Source organism: Myotis davidii, unplaced genomic scaffold (genome assembly GCF_000327345.1).
Source record: "Myotis davidii unplaced genomic scaffold, ASM32734v1 scaffold428, whole genome shotgun sequence".
NCBI lineage: Eukaryota > Metazoa > Chordata > Mammalia > Chiroptera > Vespertilionidae > Myotis > Myotis davidii.
Window position 1 is genome coordinate 2,037,774 of NW_006299834.1, and position 15,416 is coordinate 2,053,189.

The following is a 15,416-nucleotide window of genomic DNA, read 5'->3' on the forward strand; positions in this document are numbered from 1 at the left end:
GAATCAAACCGGGGCCCCTGAGGAGTATGGAGACCATTCAAACCGCGTTCCTCCCACGCCCCTTATAAAAAGGAAACGGAGGGTCGGCGTGGACCTTAAATTGTCCAAAACCTCTGCGCCTTCGCACCTGCCGCAAACACGCGCTTCTTCCTCTGGTTATCGAAGCGCGCGCGCGCGCGCACACACACACACAGACACACGACACACACACAGAGACACACACACAGACACACGCGCGCGCGCGCACACACACACAGACCGTCGGCCTGCGGCGCTTGCAGACCTTTAAAGCAATGCCAGTGCCCGGGCTACCACGAGCCTCGCGAGGCGGGGCGGCGTGAGCATTTTGACAAAATTCCGCAGGAATTCTGACGTACAGCCACCCACAGATTCCCACTCCTTCAAGCACCCACCGCTCCATCTTGCAGCTGGTTACGTAAACAACTGCAAATTCTAGTTTATCCTAAGGAATGGAGTACCAGTGCTCAAAGAAGTCCGCAAGTGTGTGTGTTTAAAGACTTCCACCCCGAAGTCTAACTAGGGAATTGGGAAGCCTAATAAGGGGCTGGGTGAATAATTACATCCACACAATGGAATACCATGCATCACTAAACATGACATAGATAGCCCTGACCGGTTTGCTCAGTGGATAGAGCGTCGGCCTGCGGACTGTAGGGTCCCGGGTTCGATTCCGGTCAAGGGCATGTACCTTGGTTGCAGGCACATCCCCAGTGAGGGGTGTGCAGGAAGCAGCTGAATTGATGTTTCTCTCTCATCGATGTTTCTAACTCTCTATTCCTCTCCTCCCTTCCTTTCTGTAAAAAAATCAATAAAATATATTTTTTTAAAAATTACATAGATAACTGTATACCTACTGACAGCCTTTTGCAATATATTGTTAAAGGGCAAAAGTATATTCCCTATAAGCGAGAGGCAGCTGTTGCTCAAGATTTATGAGCACACAGGCCGTGTGGAGGCAGACCTATGGGCCCACTTACACAGTGTGCCCTCAGGCAGTGTAACTGTCCAAGCCTTAGTTTTGCCATCTCTAAAATGGGAATCGTGTCCCCCTCATAGTAGTGAGGATTAAACGGGATCATCTGCAGTCTTTGATAATATTTATTGAACACCTCTGTGGCAGGCAAACAGAAATAGTTCCTGTCTTCTGAGAGCTGCCAGTCTAGTGAACAACTGTTAAACAAACAAACAAAAAAACCCAGACAATAAATAGCACAAGCGATCAAAGAAAAGTAACAGGGTGTGATGAACCTAACCAGGGATCTGACCTGGGATGTCAGGAAAGCCGCCCACATTTACGACAAAACTTAACACAATGAAGAGAGACCTGCAGATGGTGTTGGTGTAGCTGGAGCAACACACAATATGGACAAGGACCCCGAGGCAGCAGAAGCTGCTGCCAGCCAGCATGTGGCATAGCCTGGCATGTATTAAGTGCCCACAGAGTAGCTACTGTAATTGAAAAGAACAGGGATCTACGCGCTCACACGAAGGGCAAATGTATGCAAGGTCCAATGGCTGACTGTCAGTCATGGTTATGGGAATGGTGAGTTTAGGGTAAAGTTTACTGTCTTCTTGATATTTCAGTATGCTTTTTTTTTTATAATGAATTGTATAACATAAATAGTCTTATTTTTGGGGGGGAAAGACAGGAATGTTCTCATTGTTTACAGACTAGAGTTGGTATTGATTATACCAGTCTCCGGTCTCCCCCTGAAACAGGAAACCAGACCCTGCTGCCCAGTTCTGGACCAGGCACTGAGCTGGACAATGTGACCTTCAACTGCACCTCTTAGTGGCTCTCCCAGGGCTCCCCCTACTGTGGGGGGATGAGAGGGAGGGAAACCATCTGCTGGCCTACCCTATGACTCAATTTGGTCCAGTGCCCTCTCATTCCCTCAGAAACCCCCACAGGAGGTTGTAGAACAGCATGTCAGACTTGCGGCCGGTGAGCCATGAGTTTGACATGCTTGCTGTAGGGGCATCAGGTTAAGTAGGTGGACACAACCTGCCCAGAGGCCCTGGTTCCTAGCAAAGTAGCCTGAGGGAGCACAAATGAAGGCTCAGTAAAAACTGTAGAAGAAAGGTGGTGGCACTGGACCCAGCCTTAGCAACGAACACTGACATTCTCCCTCCGACCCTGGCTTCTCACCTAACCTAACAGCTCTTCCCGCTGGCACCCTGCCTTGGCGGGGAGAACCGAAGCTGGCTCCAGGGGTAGAGCAGCCTCAGACAAGTCACTCCTCAGGACCTGCATTCTTCATGTGAAAAGGAAGGGATTGGACCAGATGATCATTATGTCCAGACACCCACCACAGACGGGTCATAGAAGAGAACTTGGCATGTTTTATCATTTACTGCTTCTGATGCCTCCCCTTGTAGGCCTCTGTCAGTGTCAGTCTCCTTCTCTCTCCTCCCCCCATCTTTTAGGATTCAGTTCATGTATCCTTTCCTCCAGGATTAAGCAAAAGCACGTATCTCATGGTTTAACACAGAGGTAGGCTTCAGGGTGGAAAATAACATTTGGTTTTGGGTAAGTTGAAACATAAGGATTGAGGCTTATCAGGTGACAACAGGGCAAGTGCCATCAGCTTTGTGGTCTTAGAGCAGGAGTGGGGAACATCCAGCTTGCGGGTCTACTAGTAATCATTTGGTCTGGCCCTGCCAAGGCACTGGGGGTGAGTTAATTAAATGTTTGACCAAATATACCTGGCTAATTTTTTGCTGTTGTTAATCCTCACCCCGAGGATATTTTCTCCATTGATTTTTAGAGGGAGTGGGGGGTGGGGGAGAGTGACAGAGAGAGACATCAATGTGAGAGGCACATTGACTGGCTGCCTCCCACACTTCCCAAGCATCCCAAGCGGGGCCAGGGATCGAGCGAGAAACTGAGGTATGTGCCCAGGATCCTTCAGTCTGAGGGCCGATGCTCTAACCACTGAGTAAACCCGGCTAGGGCAGCAGGCTAATTTTTAAGTTGATAATTTTATATGGCTGGAGAATGATGTTATAAATATCCCTTGGCAGAAAAAAGGTTCCCTATCCCTGTCTTAGAGGATGCAGCTGTCAAGGAGAAGGAAGGAGAGACTAAGCCAGTAAACTCTTTATTCAGGGCGCAGGTGAGGAAAGAGAAGTCGGGAAGAGACAGAGCAGATGCAGACCAAGAGCAGAAAACAAGGACAACACAGAGGCCCCGAGGCCTGGGAGGGTCCTCAGGAACCATTAACAGCATTCCCGGCAGCGATGGGACAGCACAGGAAGATGTGGGGCTGAGATAAGGAGGAGGAAGGGATGTGGCCAGGGAGGTTTTGCCCCCAGGGGACAATGTCTGGGACATTTTGGTTGTCATAACTGGGAGATGACTACAGACACCTAGTAAGTAGAGGCCAAGAATGCTGCTAAATATCTCACATACACAGACCTCTGCACAACAAACAATTATCTGGTCCCGAATGTGAACAGTGCCACTGCTGAGGAGCCCTGTCTTAGGGGATACTGGGAGCACCCAGATTTTCCACGGGTGTCACAGATCGTGTCTGGAAGCTCAACAGACAGGAACGACGTCCAAGACCATGCTGAACGCACCAATGAAGACATCGCTGTTGCCACCAGCAGGCACCCTGGGAGCTGGTCTGGCCACGAGGAATCCCCCTGACCCTGTGGGCCACTGTTTCCACCACCACACTCACACGGTGCATCTGGTTAGTGGCACATCAGTCACTAACTGAATGCTAGCTACAAGGAGGCTGGACAAACGAGTATCTTAGGGCCTCTGCAGCTCCAGCAGGGGCGCGGACAGGCTCTGCCTACAGTATGACTCAAGGTGGAATTCCAGGAACAAGTGACCACAATCCACAGTGCAGCAAAGGGAAGGAGAGGGGAAAGCAGGGCAGTTCTGTTTGTTTCTCTGAAGGTGTCAGATGGGAAAACCTGGAACCATTTGAAGATGGAGAGGAAGAGATCAACCAAGATGGAGAGAGGCCGAAGATGTAGAAGGAAGAGCCCAGGAGGATGAAGGTACCAGATGGGGCAGAGGTGAGGATAGGTAAGACTGGACCCCTCTCTGTGGCTGGGCTTACAGTGGGTGCTCAGCAAATCTATGGGACGAATGAAGAACCATCAGAGAAGGACACCCGTCATTGAGAGGCCAGGTCCCAGCCTTGGAGAAGCCGTTCAGATGTTATCATATTCACTTTGCCAGTGAAGCTACAGAACAGAGGAGGGGTGGACCAGGGTCACTCAGCAAGCCTGATGGGCTAAGACAAGACTCAGGTCTCCCTTGGGCTCTGTTGGTGGTGGTGGCGGTAGGTTCTGGGGTGGTTATGTGTCTCTCCTTTTAAGAAGTAGACCCTGGCTTTGCAAGGTCGAAGAGACAGAGCTGGAAATCCCACCAGAGCTCCTCCCTATCTGCCTGGGCAGAGCACAACTGAAGGGCAGCTGCTCGCTCAGGCCCCTGCAGCTTCCCTGCCTGGTGGTGACCATGGGTCTCCGCTCGTACACCTCCTGAGCCAGAGAGCTCACTGCCTGTCTCATCCAGCTTGGGACAGCCCTGCCATGACAATGCAGTCTTCTGCAGAGCTGCAGCCCACAGGCTGAGGGTCTCGCCGCATTGCCAGAAAGGACAGCTGACTCTTTCCTGTGCTTGCTCTATGGCTGTCCCCAGTTAGCTGAGGATAGAGATCATGTTACTCCAAGGTCACCGTGGATAAACACCCACCCAGGACACTTCCAGTCCCTTTCCAACACTGACCCTTCGTCTTCCAGTCCCTTTCCAACACTGACCCTTCGTCAAGGACAGTGCAGAGAAGGGATTCGGAGGCCTAAGCCAAGCCCTACTTTGCTGCCCGCCAGAGCCTGGGGCTCCCTGATGAAGCGGAACATCCTCTAAGGTGCTCTCTACACCGCACAGGGCCTCTGGTTCCCCAAGCCAGGCCCCGCGCCCCCTGCCTGGAAAAGGCCTCACAGCTTCCTAGGGCCAAAACCAGCTGTGATTTTCCCAGAGGGTTTGCCGATTTTTATTGTGTTTCGCAGGGGGCTGGACCTTGTGCCGTGTGGCTCAGTGACACAGTCCAGCCAGCAGCAGGCGTGGCACCTCCACATGTGGCTCAGACCCCGGTTCTGCTGCCTCCCCAGGGAGAGCAGCAGCCAGCCGAGCATCAGTACTAACCACAGGGAGGGTCCAGTCCTGCACCTCTCCTACCTCCCCCAGCACCTCCAAAGTTGTGTTTGCAGCACAGGGTCCCCTCAACGCTCCCTCCAGGGAGGCCCTGGGAGGAAACCCAAGCCCTCCGCAGCCCAGTCCCTGCAGCTGGGCTCAAAGCCGGCTTCCGGGGGCCAAGCAAACATGGCCTCCCCTCTCACAGGTGCCGACTCTCACCCCCAACCAGACGGCACTGCTTCACCTTGGCCATGCCGCCTCCTCCTCTTCCTCCTGGCCCCTTGAACCATGGGCTGCAACGGGGCTATAACTCGGACCGGGATCGCGAAATCCGCGGGCCTTTTCGGATCTCTTTCCGCTTCTCCTCTTTTTTCCAACGTTTCTCCTCTTCTCTCAGGGCCTTCTGGAAAGGGTCGGTGCTAGAAATGAACTGGGAGAAGAGCAGAGTGGTCTGACTCAGTCCACTGGCAGCAGTTTACTCCGAGCTAGGGCACTGCGGGGGGCAGGAGGGTTGCTCAGATGCAGGCCCTGCCCTCAGGGAGCCAACGACATGGAGATGGTTAAATGGGCTTGGGGACAAGGCTAAGTGGGTTGAAAGATAACCAAGAGGCTGACAGCAAAGAGGGTGAGGGGAGGAGGACATTCCGGGCACAGGGACAAGCACCACGGTGTGAACAAGCACGGGCATCAGAGAAACAATAAACAGAATCCTCCCAGAGTGAGGGGCCGAGTGCCCGACAACCGCAGACCACCCCCCACGCCCTGGCTGCCATACCCCTGAGGAGGAGGGGAGAGCAGCCAGCGAGAATAAGAGACAGCAGGCATCCTGTCTCGGCAAGGGAGTGCACAGGAAGCAGGTGGATCAGAGGTCAAACTGACAGACCCTGGAAAGGGGTGGGAGAAAGAGAAGACAATAGTGCCCAGGCTCATGGCTTCATAGATGGTGGATGGTGGTGCCGGTGAGGAAACGGGAACACAGGGTGAACAGGGATGGGAGGGGGAGGGGGAGGAGGAGGAGGAGGAGGAGGAGGACTTTGATTGGGGGCACTTTTCTCCCTCTACTCTCTCCAAACCCATGGCTTCGGTTATGTCTATATGGCCAGTTACCCCTCAAATGTGCACCTCCATATCTAAGAGCCTTCCTGGCACCTCCACTGGGATGTCCCAAATGTGCCCCCAACTTGGCATGGCTGCATCTCCTCAAAACCCAGTCCCCTTCTAGTGTCGCTGTCCTCATGAACAGTGCTGCCTGACCGCACTCTACCTCCTGTCCTTACAAGTTAATTTTCTGGTCCTCTTGGGGGAGATGAGCTGGCCGGTCAAGGGATCCTGGCCCTTCATCCTCAATGGCTCAGCCTCACCAGGGACCCAAACCTAGTTGGAGCAGAAGGGAAACACTGCCCACCCTTTCCTGGATCCCTTTCCCACGAGGCCTGGCTAAAGCTACTTTAGATTCCTGACACTAAACTCAAGTGCTGCCTGGCAATGGAGCAACTCTCCTACCCCCGCACCATTAGTCCCTCCTCCCTAATGGGTCGTTCCCATCAACAAGCAGACATGCCAGTCTTTCTAACAGATCATGGCTGTGAGCATGGCCATACACTGAGCCCTAGGGAATCATTAACCTGGGGGAGGTTTGGGGGACCCCTGACACAGCTGTCTATGGGTGACAGCAGCCATCAGCTCCAGTGACAACAACGAAAGACTAGCTGCCACAAAGGCCAGTCAGACAATGATCTGAATTAAAAGCCGCCGCCACCTTTGCTGGATGATACTCCTAATGACCAAGCATGTCACAGTCTTCTGGGCTACCACTCAGAAGACTACAGACGAGTGGATGAGATGGCCACCCATCTTCGGGGCCATGAACTGTGGAAACAAATTGTGGCTGAAAACTGGACAGTCTGGGTCACTCGCTTAGATACCCATAGGAAGGCCCTTTCTCTGAGGAGACTGACCAGAACCAAACCGCGGATCCAGTCTACCCAGATGGGAGTCATTTCCACTTGAATGCATTTTCGTACTAGACGAAGCCACACACCTGCCGCCATTGATGGCACAAAACCCACTCTGTATTTCTGGTTTGGCTATCCGGAGTCCCAGGTTGGAAGAGTATGGCCCAAGATCATTAGGATAATGACCAATTGGTTGAGTATGTCCTTGCCAACTGCCCCCACAGTGGCCCATGGGGATATGATATGCCTCTGAAAATTTTGTAAAAATGTCCTTGTCCCATTCACATCTGACCCTTCTGGACAAAGATCTAGGTGAAAGTAAGAGATGATCAGTGACAAAGAGACATTATAGGTCCTGGGATATGACATGCTGATCTTGTAGCAATAATCCCAGAGTCTAGGAAGAAAATGCCTTAGATCCCAAGAGACACAGGGAATAATCAATCCTTTTTGTGCCTTATGTCCAGCACTGCCACTTGGCAAAACAATCCTAGAGTCTGCCCAAGCCAAGTGGCAGCTGCAGATGACAATCTGACCAGCTGCTGGACGCATCATTCTCAACCACGTGATTACTGAACTATTCTGTGTGCCTGATGCCATCAAAGGCAGCTCCCGAAGTGACCCTGTGCAGACACTCATGCCAGTACAACCTTGTTTCAATCTGACAGATACAAATCCATCTTCTTCTCCTGATGCCCGAGTGGCCTGGGGTTCTATCATGTGGGGCAACTGAGGCTGCAACTCCACAGTGACACTTAGGATTCGGCCAAAGAATGTAATGGTGACCCAAATCCAGTATAATGTGGGAGACAGTGGGCCACGGAGTATCTCTCCACTAGGGATGAGGGTAGCTGTGGGGTCCATCTACTGCCCTTAAAATTACTGGCAATAACATCAAAGATCAGCAGGTCAGTAAACTCTTATGTGGGTGGTAATGAATAACAGATTGGCCACATCCAATTGTCTAAAACAAGACCTACTGGTCTCCCCAAAACTGATCACAGCCGGCTGAGTCCAGGATCCTGAAGCACACGGCTGAGACCAATACTCAGGCTGGCCTCATCCTGTGGCTTAGTCCTGTTGATGGCAGCCTTAATTAAATGCAGTCTGAGACAAATTGAACAAATATGGTTCTAGCCCCTATCAGTCAGATTAATAGATTGAATAGTACATTCGTGGAGTCTGAGTTAAGCCAAGACACGTAGGGCTGAGGGACGGCCTGCAGAGGAGGCAATCTACGTGGCCTGAGAGTCCCTGCGTGTTCTTGCTGGATACACCAAGAACGCAAAGCCCCGACCACTCTGTACCTGGGCCATTTCTCAGGATTGTGCCTGCAGCGAACCTTGAAGGATGAGGTGATGTCTCCCCCAAAACGAAGAGTGGGTTTATTTCTGTTCACTATAAATCAGTAAATTTTCCAAGCTTAGTATTCTTCAAACCCACTGCCTGTGTGGCATCCACCCGAGCCCCTCTGTGTCACTCCTGTGGGACTCAGGGAACCAACATGACCAGTCCAACAGTCTAGACCAGTGGTTCTCAACCTTCCTAATACCGTGACCCTTTAATACAGTTCCTCATGTTGTGGTGACCCCCAATTTCATGGTTACAAATTGAACATAATTAAAGCATAGTGATTAATCACAAAAACAATATGTAATTATATAGGTGTTTTCCGATGGTCTTAGGTGACCCCTGTGAAAGGGTCGTTCGACCCCCAAAGGGGTCACGACCCACAGGTTGAGAACCGCTGGTCTAGAACTGCTTTTGCTGTAAACTCTGATGCCTCTGACCTGTCGGTATCCGTGCAACAGTGGCAGGCTAGCTTGTTACCCTGCAAGCAGGGTATAAAATCTGAGAGCCCACCGATCCTGACCCCCTTCCCCTCCTTAGAGCAGGGGCCAGCCTGTGATTTGAGGAGTCCAGTCCGCCAGCCCTTCTTTCCTATCCTTCTGGCCCCCTCTGATCCCCTCCTCTCCTCTCCTGTATGTGTCCCCATCTGTCATCCTACCCACAGCCTCAGCCCTGAGAGTCCACCTCAGCCCCCTAGAATGGCCACATGTACAGGAATGTAGGATAGAAGCTTGGCTGGGTGATTAGAGGTTTAAGGACAGAGAAGAGCATGACTTGACACTCCCTGGCTGCCCTCACATCCACCTGATGTGGGTGCCTACTGTCCACTGGGAAGGGTGTGCTCACAGCCTCTGACTGCCCCCATAGGTGGTGTGCACCATGAACAGACAGGCAGCCTGAGGCTAAGACAAGGGCAATGGCTTGCCCAAAGGCACCAGTGAGTGAGTGATGGCTCCTGGACCCAGACCTGGGTATGTCTGTCTCCAAGTCCAAAGCCCTCACACTCCACCGCAGGCACCCCAACCCCTGCAGGACCTGGCTTCCTGTAGCCCAGCAGAAGCAGAACAGACATGGCCACAAGCCCCCAGAGCTCACCTCTGTGTGGTCTACTTTAAATGGATTCTGGAAATCAGAGTCTTTCTCGCTGATCCCCAGCTCCTGGGCCATCTGCAGATGAGGAAAAGTTAGTCATCCTCTGCCTTCTCCTGCCTCTTGCTCACCTGAGCCACTGCCTCCACATTGGAACCCAGGGCCCAAGACTGTGGGCCAGGTGATGACCCATAGGGACCCAGGTCAGCATAGAACCCCTTGAGATGGCACCTCAAGATGCCTTGAGGCTTATCACAGAAAACGCAGACATTCAGGCCCAGCTGCAGGTAGCTGCGAGGCTCAGAGGACACTGGGAGACAGGGCTCCGGGCTGTCCCCGCCCCAGTCCTTACCAGGCTGAGGATGGGCGAGTGGGGCCCCTGGTCAAAGACGCCCGACTGGTTGCAGAAGCTGATGCCCCAGCGGATGAGGAGGTTCCAGTTGGAGTTGTGGTCAAAGTAGTGGTGCACGATCCGCGGGAAGCGCAGCACCACGTCGCCGAAGAAGGCCGTGTTCTCCAACACTTGGGAGAAAGCTGGTGAGAGGGACCTGATGAGAGCGCAGGGCAGATGCCCTTCCACTGCCCTCCCGGCCAGCCCCGACACTCCCAGACAATGGAGGCAAGCCCACCAAGCCCAGTAAGCAGAGGACGGACAATTGTGCTAAGGGCTTTGTGTCCACCAAATCCTGAATCCTCAAACCACCGTTAGAGGGAGATGTGGTGGCCGTTCCCATTTTACCCGGGGAGAAAGTGAGTGGCAAATCTGGGCTGTAAACCAGCTCTGTCTGACTGCAGAGGCCCTGCTCTTTCCCCCGTATCTCGTGGCTTAGAAGACTCATTTGCTGTGGGGACCAGAGACGTGGGTGTCATTCTGCACAAGGAGGCATATGCATCATGCACCGGGCCTCTAGTCTGACATAACCACTGTACAACTATCTACACCAGGAAGTTAACATCAATACAATACATCCATAGACCTTATTTGAATTTCATCAATTTCCCCACTAATATCCTTCCTCTCATCAACAGGTCAGTTAGACTGAATTTAGTGTCCACCATGATGGCAGGTCCCCCGACCCAGGCCAGCATGAAGAGTAAGTGTAGACCCAGCCCTGGCGGCAGCTCCTGTTCCAGTGCCCGCAGATGAGGCCCAGGCAGCCCTCAGCACCACTGGCCAGGCCACGCGCAGAGATAAGCTGACTCCTCCAAAGACAGGCCCAGCTGGGTCTGAGCCAAGTGGGAACAGACCCCTGGGCTTCAAACCATCTTGCACTCAGGAGTAAGCTTGACTTAAGGCTAAGAGCCAAGTTATATGTGTAACTTCCTCAGTTACAGTGGAGATGAGAGATGCTATTTGAAAAAGTGCCCACCATTCAATATGTAAAGGCCACTTCCATCCTCTCTTAGTGTAATCGAAGAGGTTTTATTGCTAAAATGCCATCAGTTCATGAGAAAATTATCACCGGAAAGAAATTCTTGGAAGAGGGAATGAAGGGACACAGAATAGTCTTTTACCTTATTTATGTCTAGAGGCCCGATGCATGAAATTCATGCAAGGGACTCGGCCCTCACGCCCTGGCTGCCTAGGCTCTCGCAGCCCCGGCTGCCTCGCGGCCGCACCCCCTGCCCACTGGTCGGCCCACTGGTCACTCTGGAAGGTCGTTCCGCTGTCCAGTCTAATTACCATATTAGCTCTTTATTATATAGGATGTTTGTCCCACCTAGTCTCAAAAAGGATTTAAGAAGGTTGAGGCTTTTAGAACAGTAGTAAGGAGTGTGGGCAGCTGCCCCTACTGTCCAGACACTTCAGTAGGCTTATTTTTTCTCCTGTAAATGCGAACACCCTTGCCTTCTCTATTAGAAGGGTCAGGGGTGGAGAAGGCAAGGATCCCCCAAGTGGTAGTGGGCAGAGCTTCCTCCCTGGTTCCCGTGCTCCAAGCACAGGACAGCACAAAGGAATACATTTGTGTCAGGGACACAGAAATTGGCTCTGAAGCCCAGAAATTCTTGGAAAACCATATACTAAGTGCTTATCCACCAAAGGTGGACACTTGGAAGGTGCCACAAGAGGGTGTTTCCAGAGAGAAAAAAGCATGACAAAAACAGGAGGGAAGAAACAACTAGAGAAGATCAAGGTGGTGGGGAGGAGTGGGAGAGGTCAGGAAGACCATACCATCCTTCAGTTTCTCATCCTGGGGGAAGGGCCCATCTGGGAGCACATCCGCAGCAAGGAGCACTGTCCGGGAGTCCTCCAGCACCTGAGGGAACCCCCACTGGCTGAGTGGCTTTGCAGAGGCCTTCACCGCCCAGCCACACCCCAGTTTACTTAAACCCAACTTCAAATCTTTTGTGCCCATAGCTCCCTCTAATTGAACACCATTCCGTTAAGGAACTCCTACTCATCCCTCAGTGCCCAGATCAAAGACTAGGCTTCCACGAGCTGCCCCGCGCCTGCATGCACCTTAAAGAGCCCCTTGAGCATGACATCAAGGATCTTGTACTGCTGGTGGACATCATTCAGCTGTACCAGGTTTTTCAATGCCAACAGCTGCTCCCGTCGCTTCACCTCAAACATCTTCTTGTCTGGGCAGTGTTAAGTTAAGGAGCTGGCACTGATACTTCCGGATAATCCAGTGGCCCCAACCCAGAAGGCCCATTCCTGACCAGCAAATATCTGCAAAGGCCACAGATGCCCAGGTCTGAGGCTCTCCCTACCAGAGAAGTAACAAACTGAGAAGCGTTTGCATCCTATAATGTATCATTTGTCCAGTGTACAGAGGATACTACACCCAAGAGCCTGAACACAACCCTTCAGGACCTAGCTCCTGTACTCCTTCCCCATGGTCTTCCCACCATCTCCAACAACTAGTCACTGTCTCAGGAACCTGCGCTCCTCTGCTCACACTGTACACTCTGCCTGGGATACTCCCCAACCCTTCTCTATGAGTTTATTTTTTTATTTTTATTTTTTTAAACTATATTTTATTGATTTTTCACAGAGAGGAAGGGAGAGGGATAGAGAGTTAGAAACATCGATGAGAGAGAAACATCGATCAGCTGCCTCCTGAACACCTCCCACTGGGGATGTGCTCGCAACCAAGGTGCATGCCCTTGACTGGAATCGAACCTGGGACCCCTCAGTCCGCAGGCCGACGCTCTATCCACTGAGCCAAACTGGTCAGGGCTATTTTTTTAATCCTTACCTAAGTATATGTTTTTATTGATTTTAGAGAGAGGAAGGGAGAGAGAGAGAGACAGAGAACATCAATGTGTGAGTGAAACATCAATCGGCTACCTCCTATAAACACCCAGGGATCGAACCCACAACCTAGGTATGTGCCCTGACTGGGAATCGAACCTGCACACTTTTGGTATACAGGTGACTCCAACTGAGTCACATGGCTAGGGCGCCTACGAGCTTTTGTTCTTTCAAGACCTCGCTCAAAAGCCAGCAGTGTTTCTCTCCTGTTCCATCTCAGCAGTGATCACAAAGTACAATGTGAGGCCTGTGAAGGCCTCAAAGCCAGGGACTGACTCATCTTTGTGTCCCCAAGTCCTGAACCCAGAGTAGGTGGCCCAGAATGCCAGGGCCTGAGTCCCTGCCCAGGGTCTCACCCACAAGGTACTAGGCACATATGTACTATTCTCAGAGTCCTTGTGGCTCTGAGAGATGTAAATTGCCTTCTCTGTTTAACATAATAGGGAAACTGAGGCTCAGAAGGCAGTGGACTCAATCAAGGTTTGATGAGAGTATCTTACCTTTTCTCTCCTATTCCCATCAGCTGGGCCTCACCCATCCCTAGAAAGTGCCCCAGGCATAGCACATTAACTCCACCTCCAACCCCAAAGGATACAGATCTCCAGGCTCGGGTCCACGGAGGTCCTCTGAGTGTCAGTGACTCCTGTTCCAGACACTAGCAGGACAAACAGGAAGACTAGGAACTGCAAAAGGCCCATATCCAAGACCCTGGAGCTAGGAGAGTAATAGAGAAAGGAGGTGAGACCTGAGCATGGTGTTGTATAAATAGAATGAGGTGAACTGAACTCCCCCTGACATGACATAGCTTCCAAATACCAAGAACCCAACATCGGGAAGCCCCGGAGCCCCAGGGCCTAGACCAGGGCCTGTGACCAGCAGACACAATGAAGACCGTGGGATAGGAGGCAGGAAGAAGCAAGATAAATGTCAGCAGTGGAGGGAGACTTAGAGCACAGGGCTCAGTGTCTGGACCTCTGAGCTAGAGCCCTGGCTCTTCCCAGCTGTGGAACATCAGGCAAACTGCTCAGCCTCTCTGAGCCTCAGCTTCCTCACTATAAAATAAAAATAAGGTCACCTCCCTGCTCCAGTGGGGGAGGACTGGGTGAGGCACCTGGGGAAGGTGGGGCTGGTCAGTGTCATTCCTTCTCACCCCCCCACCTTCTTTATCCTGGCCTCCCAGGAGAGTAACTGGTCAAGGGGGTCCAAGCAGTAGAGGGGATGTGAAACTTCTGGTGTTTCCCTCCTTCCCTGACTCTGTCATCAGAAAGGAAGGGACACAGGGCAGGAAGGGAGGCAGGACGGTCTTGGGGTAAAAGGGATGCCCTCATTCACTGTGGTACCATAGGCACATAAGCCAACACCTATTCCTATTCAGGCAACATTCCGCAGTTATTTGTTGATTACCTCCCATGTTCTAGGCCAGTGATGGCGAACCTATGACACGCATGTCAGAGGTGACACGCAAACTCATTTTTTTGGTTGATTTTTCTTTGTTAAATGGCATTTAAATATATAAAATAAATATCAAAATATAAATCTTTGTTTTACTATGGTTGCAAATATCAAAAAATTTCTATATGTGACACGGCACCAGAGTTAAGTTAGGGTTTTTCAAAATGCTGACACGCCGAGCTCAAAAGGTTCGCCATCACTGCTCTAGTCCCTGTTTTAGAGCTGGGAATATAGTAGTAAGATAAAACTCCCTGCACTCAAGGTATTTTAAACTTGTAAAACAAGCACAGAAGAATGAGAGGGAGTTGGTGGGGTGCAAATATTTCAGTGGCCAAAGACGGCCTCAAACTCAAATGACAGGGGCCCAATTTTACTAGTGTGGAAACCAGAAAGGGGAGGTAACTGCCCAGTCACTCAGCTATTCCCAAGCTAAACCAAGTCTAAATGAGCAGTCTATTTCAGAGCAGGCCACGCCCAAGGGAGAGATGGGCAGTTACTGACAGGTCACCAGAGAACCAGCCCCACCCCACACAGAGGATATAACTGAAACCTAGAGAATGAACAGCTGTGCAAGTTCACCCAGGACTCACTAACTTCCAGTGTCACGCTCCAGACTCAAGAGAACCGATACAAACTAGAGCAGAACTTGGGCCAGGGGCATATCAGACAGCACGTAATGACTGAAACAGGGAAGATGGGGAAAGAAAGCCAGGCTGCGTGGGGAGGGTTCTGCCTTCTCTACTGTCACTCCCGCTCACCGCCCTAGAGCTCTTCCCAGCTCCGCGAGCTACCCGAACGCATTCTGCAAGAGGCGTCCCTGGGCCAGGTCCCAGGGCTCGCGGACCCCGATTTCTGTCCCCAGTCTTTGGGACTCCGGGAGGAGAGGAGTCTTTCCAAAGAGGAGAGGCGTATCTTACCTCCCAGCCGGTTCGACCCTCGGTCTCCACGCCCCCACCCGGAGCCTACCCGCCCGGAGACCCCACTTCCACCCACCAGGCCGGGGGTGCAAAAGGGGCAGCCTGGCAGGCCCTCGGCGTGCGGCTCGCAGGTGCCTCCTGAGACCAGCAAAGGCGCAGATCACGGTACCGGGGAGCCGCAGCGCTGGGACAGCCGAGCGCCGTCCCGCCCACCGCGC

General features: G+C 52.1%; 1 protein-coding gene across 4 annotated transcripts; it reads right to left on the reverse strand.

Annotated features, from left to right (window-relative positions):
• Window positions 1–3,103: 3,103 nt before the first annotated feature.
• On the reverse strand, window positions 3,104–15,403 carry CCDC134 (coiled-coil domain containing 134). 4 transcript variants are annotated; one of them, XR_001515933.1, is made up of 8 exons: window positions 15,199–15,403; window positions 13,425–13,543; window positions 12,032–12,153; window positions 11,744–11,828; window positions 9,923–10,104; window positions 9,577–9,648; window positions 5,421–5,606; window positions 3,104–4,224 (listed from the first exon to the last, which is right to left on the reverse strand). XR_001515933.1 is itself a non-coding variant. In XM_006775959.2 (7 exons), the coding sequence occupies exons 2-7, from the start codon at window positions 13,525–13,527 to the stop codon at window positions 5,481–5,483; spliced, it is 690 nt and encodes a 229-aa protein (XP_006776022.1). In that variant the 5' UTR covers window positions 13,528–13,543; window positions 15,275–15,403; the 3' UTR covers window positions 5,018–5,480. The 4 variants fall into 4 exon arrangements, 2 of the variants coding, with proteins under 2 accessions (XP_006776022.1, XP_015427434.1); XR_001515934.1 differs by lacking the exon at window positions 3,104–4,224 and adding an exon at window positions 5,952–6,060 and having other exon boundaries at window positions 5,534–5,606; XM_006775959.2 differs by lacking the exon at window positions 3,104–4,224 and having other exon boundaries at window positions 5,018–5,606; window positions 15,275–15,403.
• Between the last annotated feature and the right edge of the window lie 13 nt (window positions 15,404–15,416).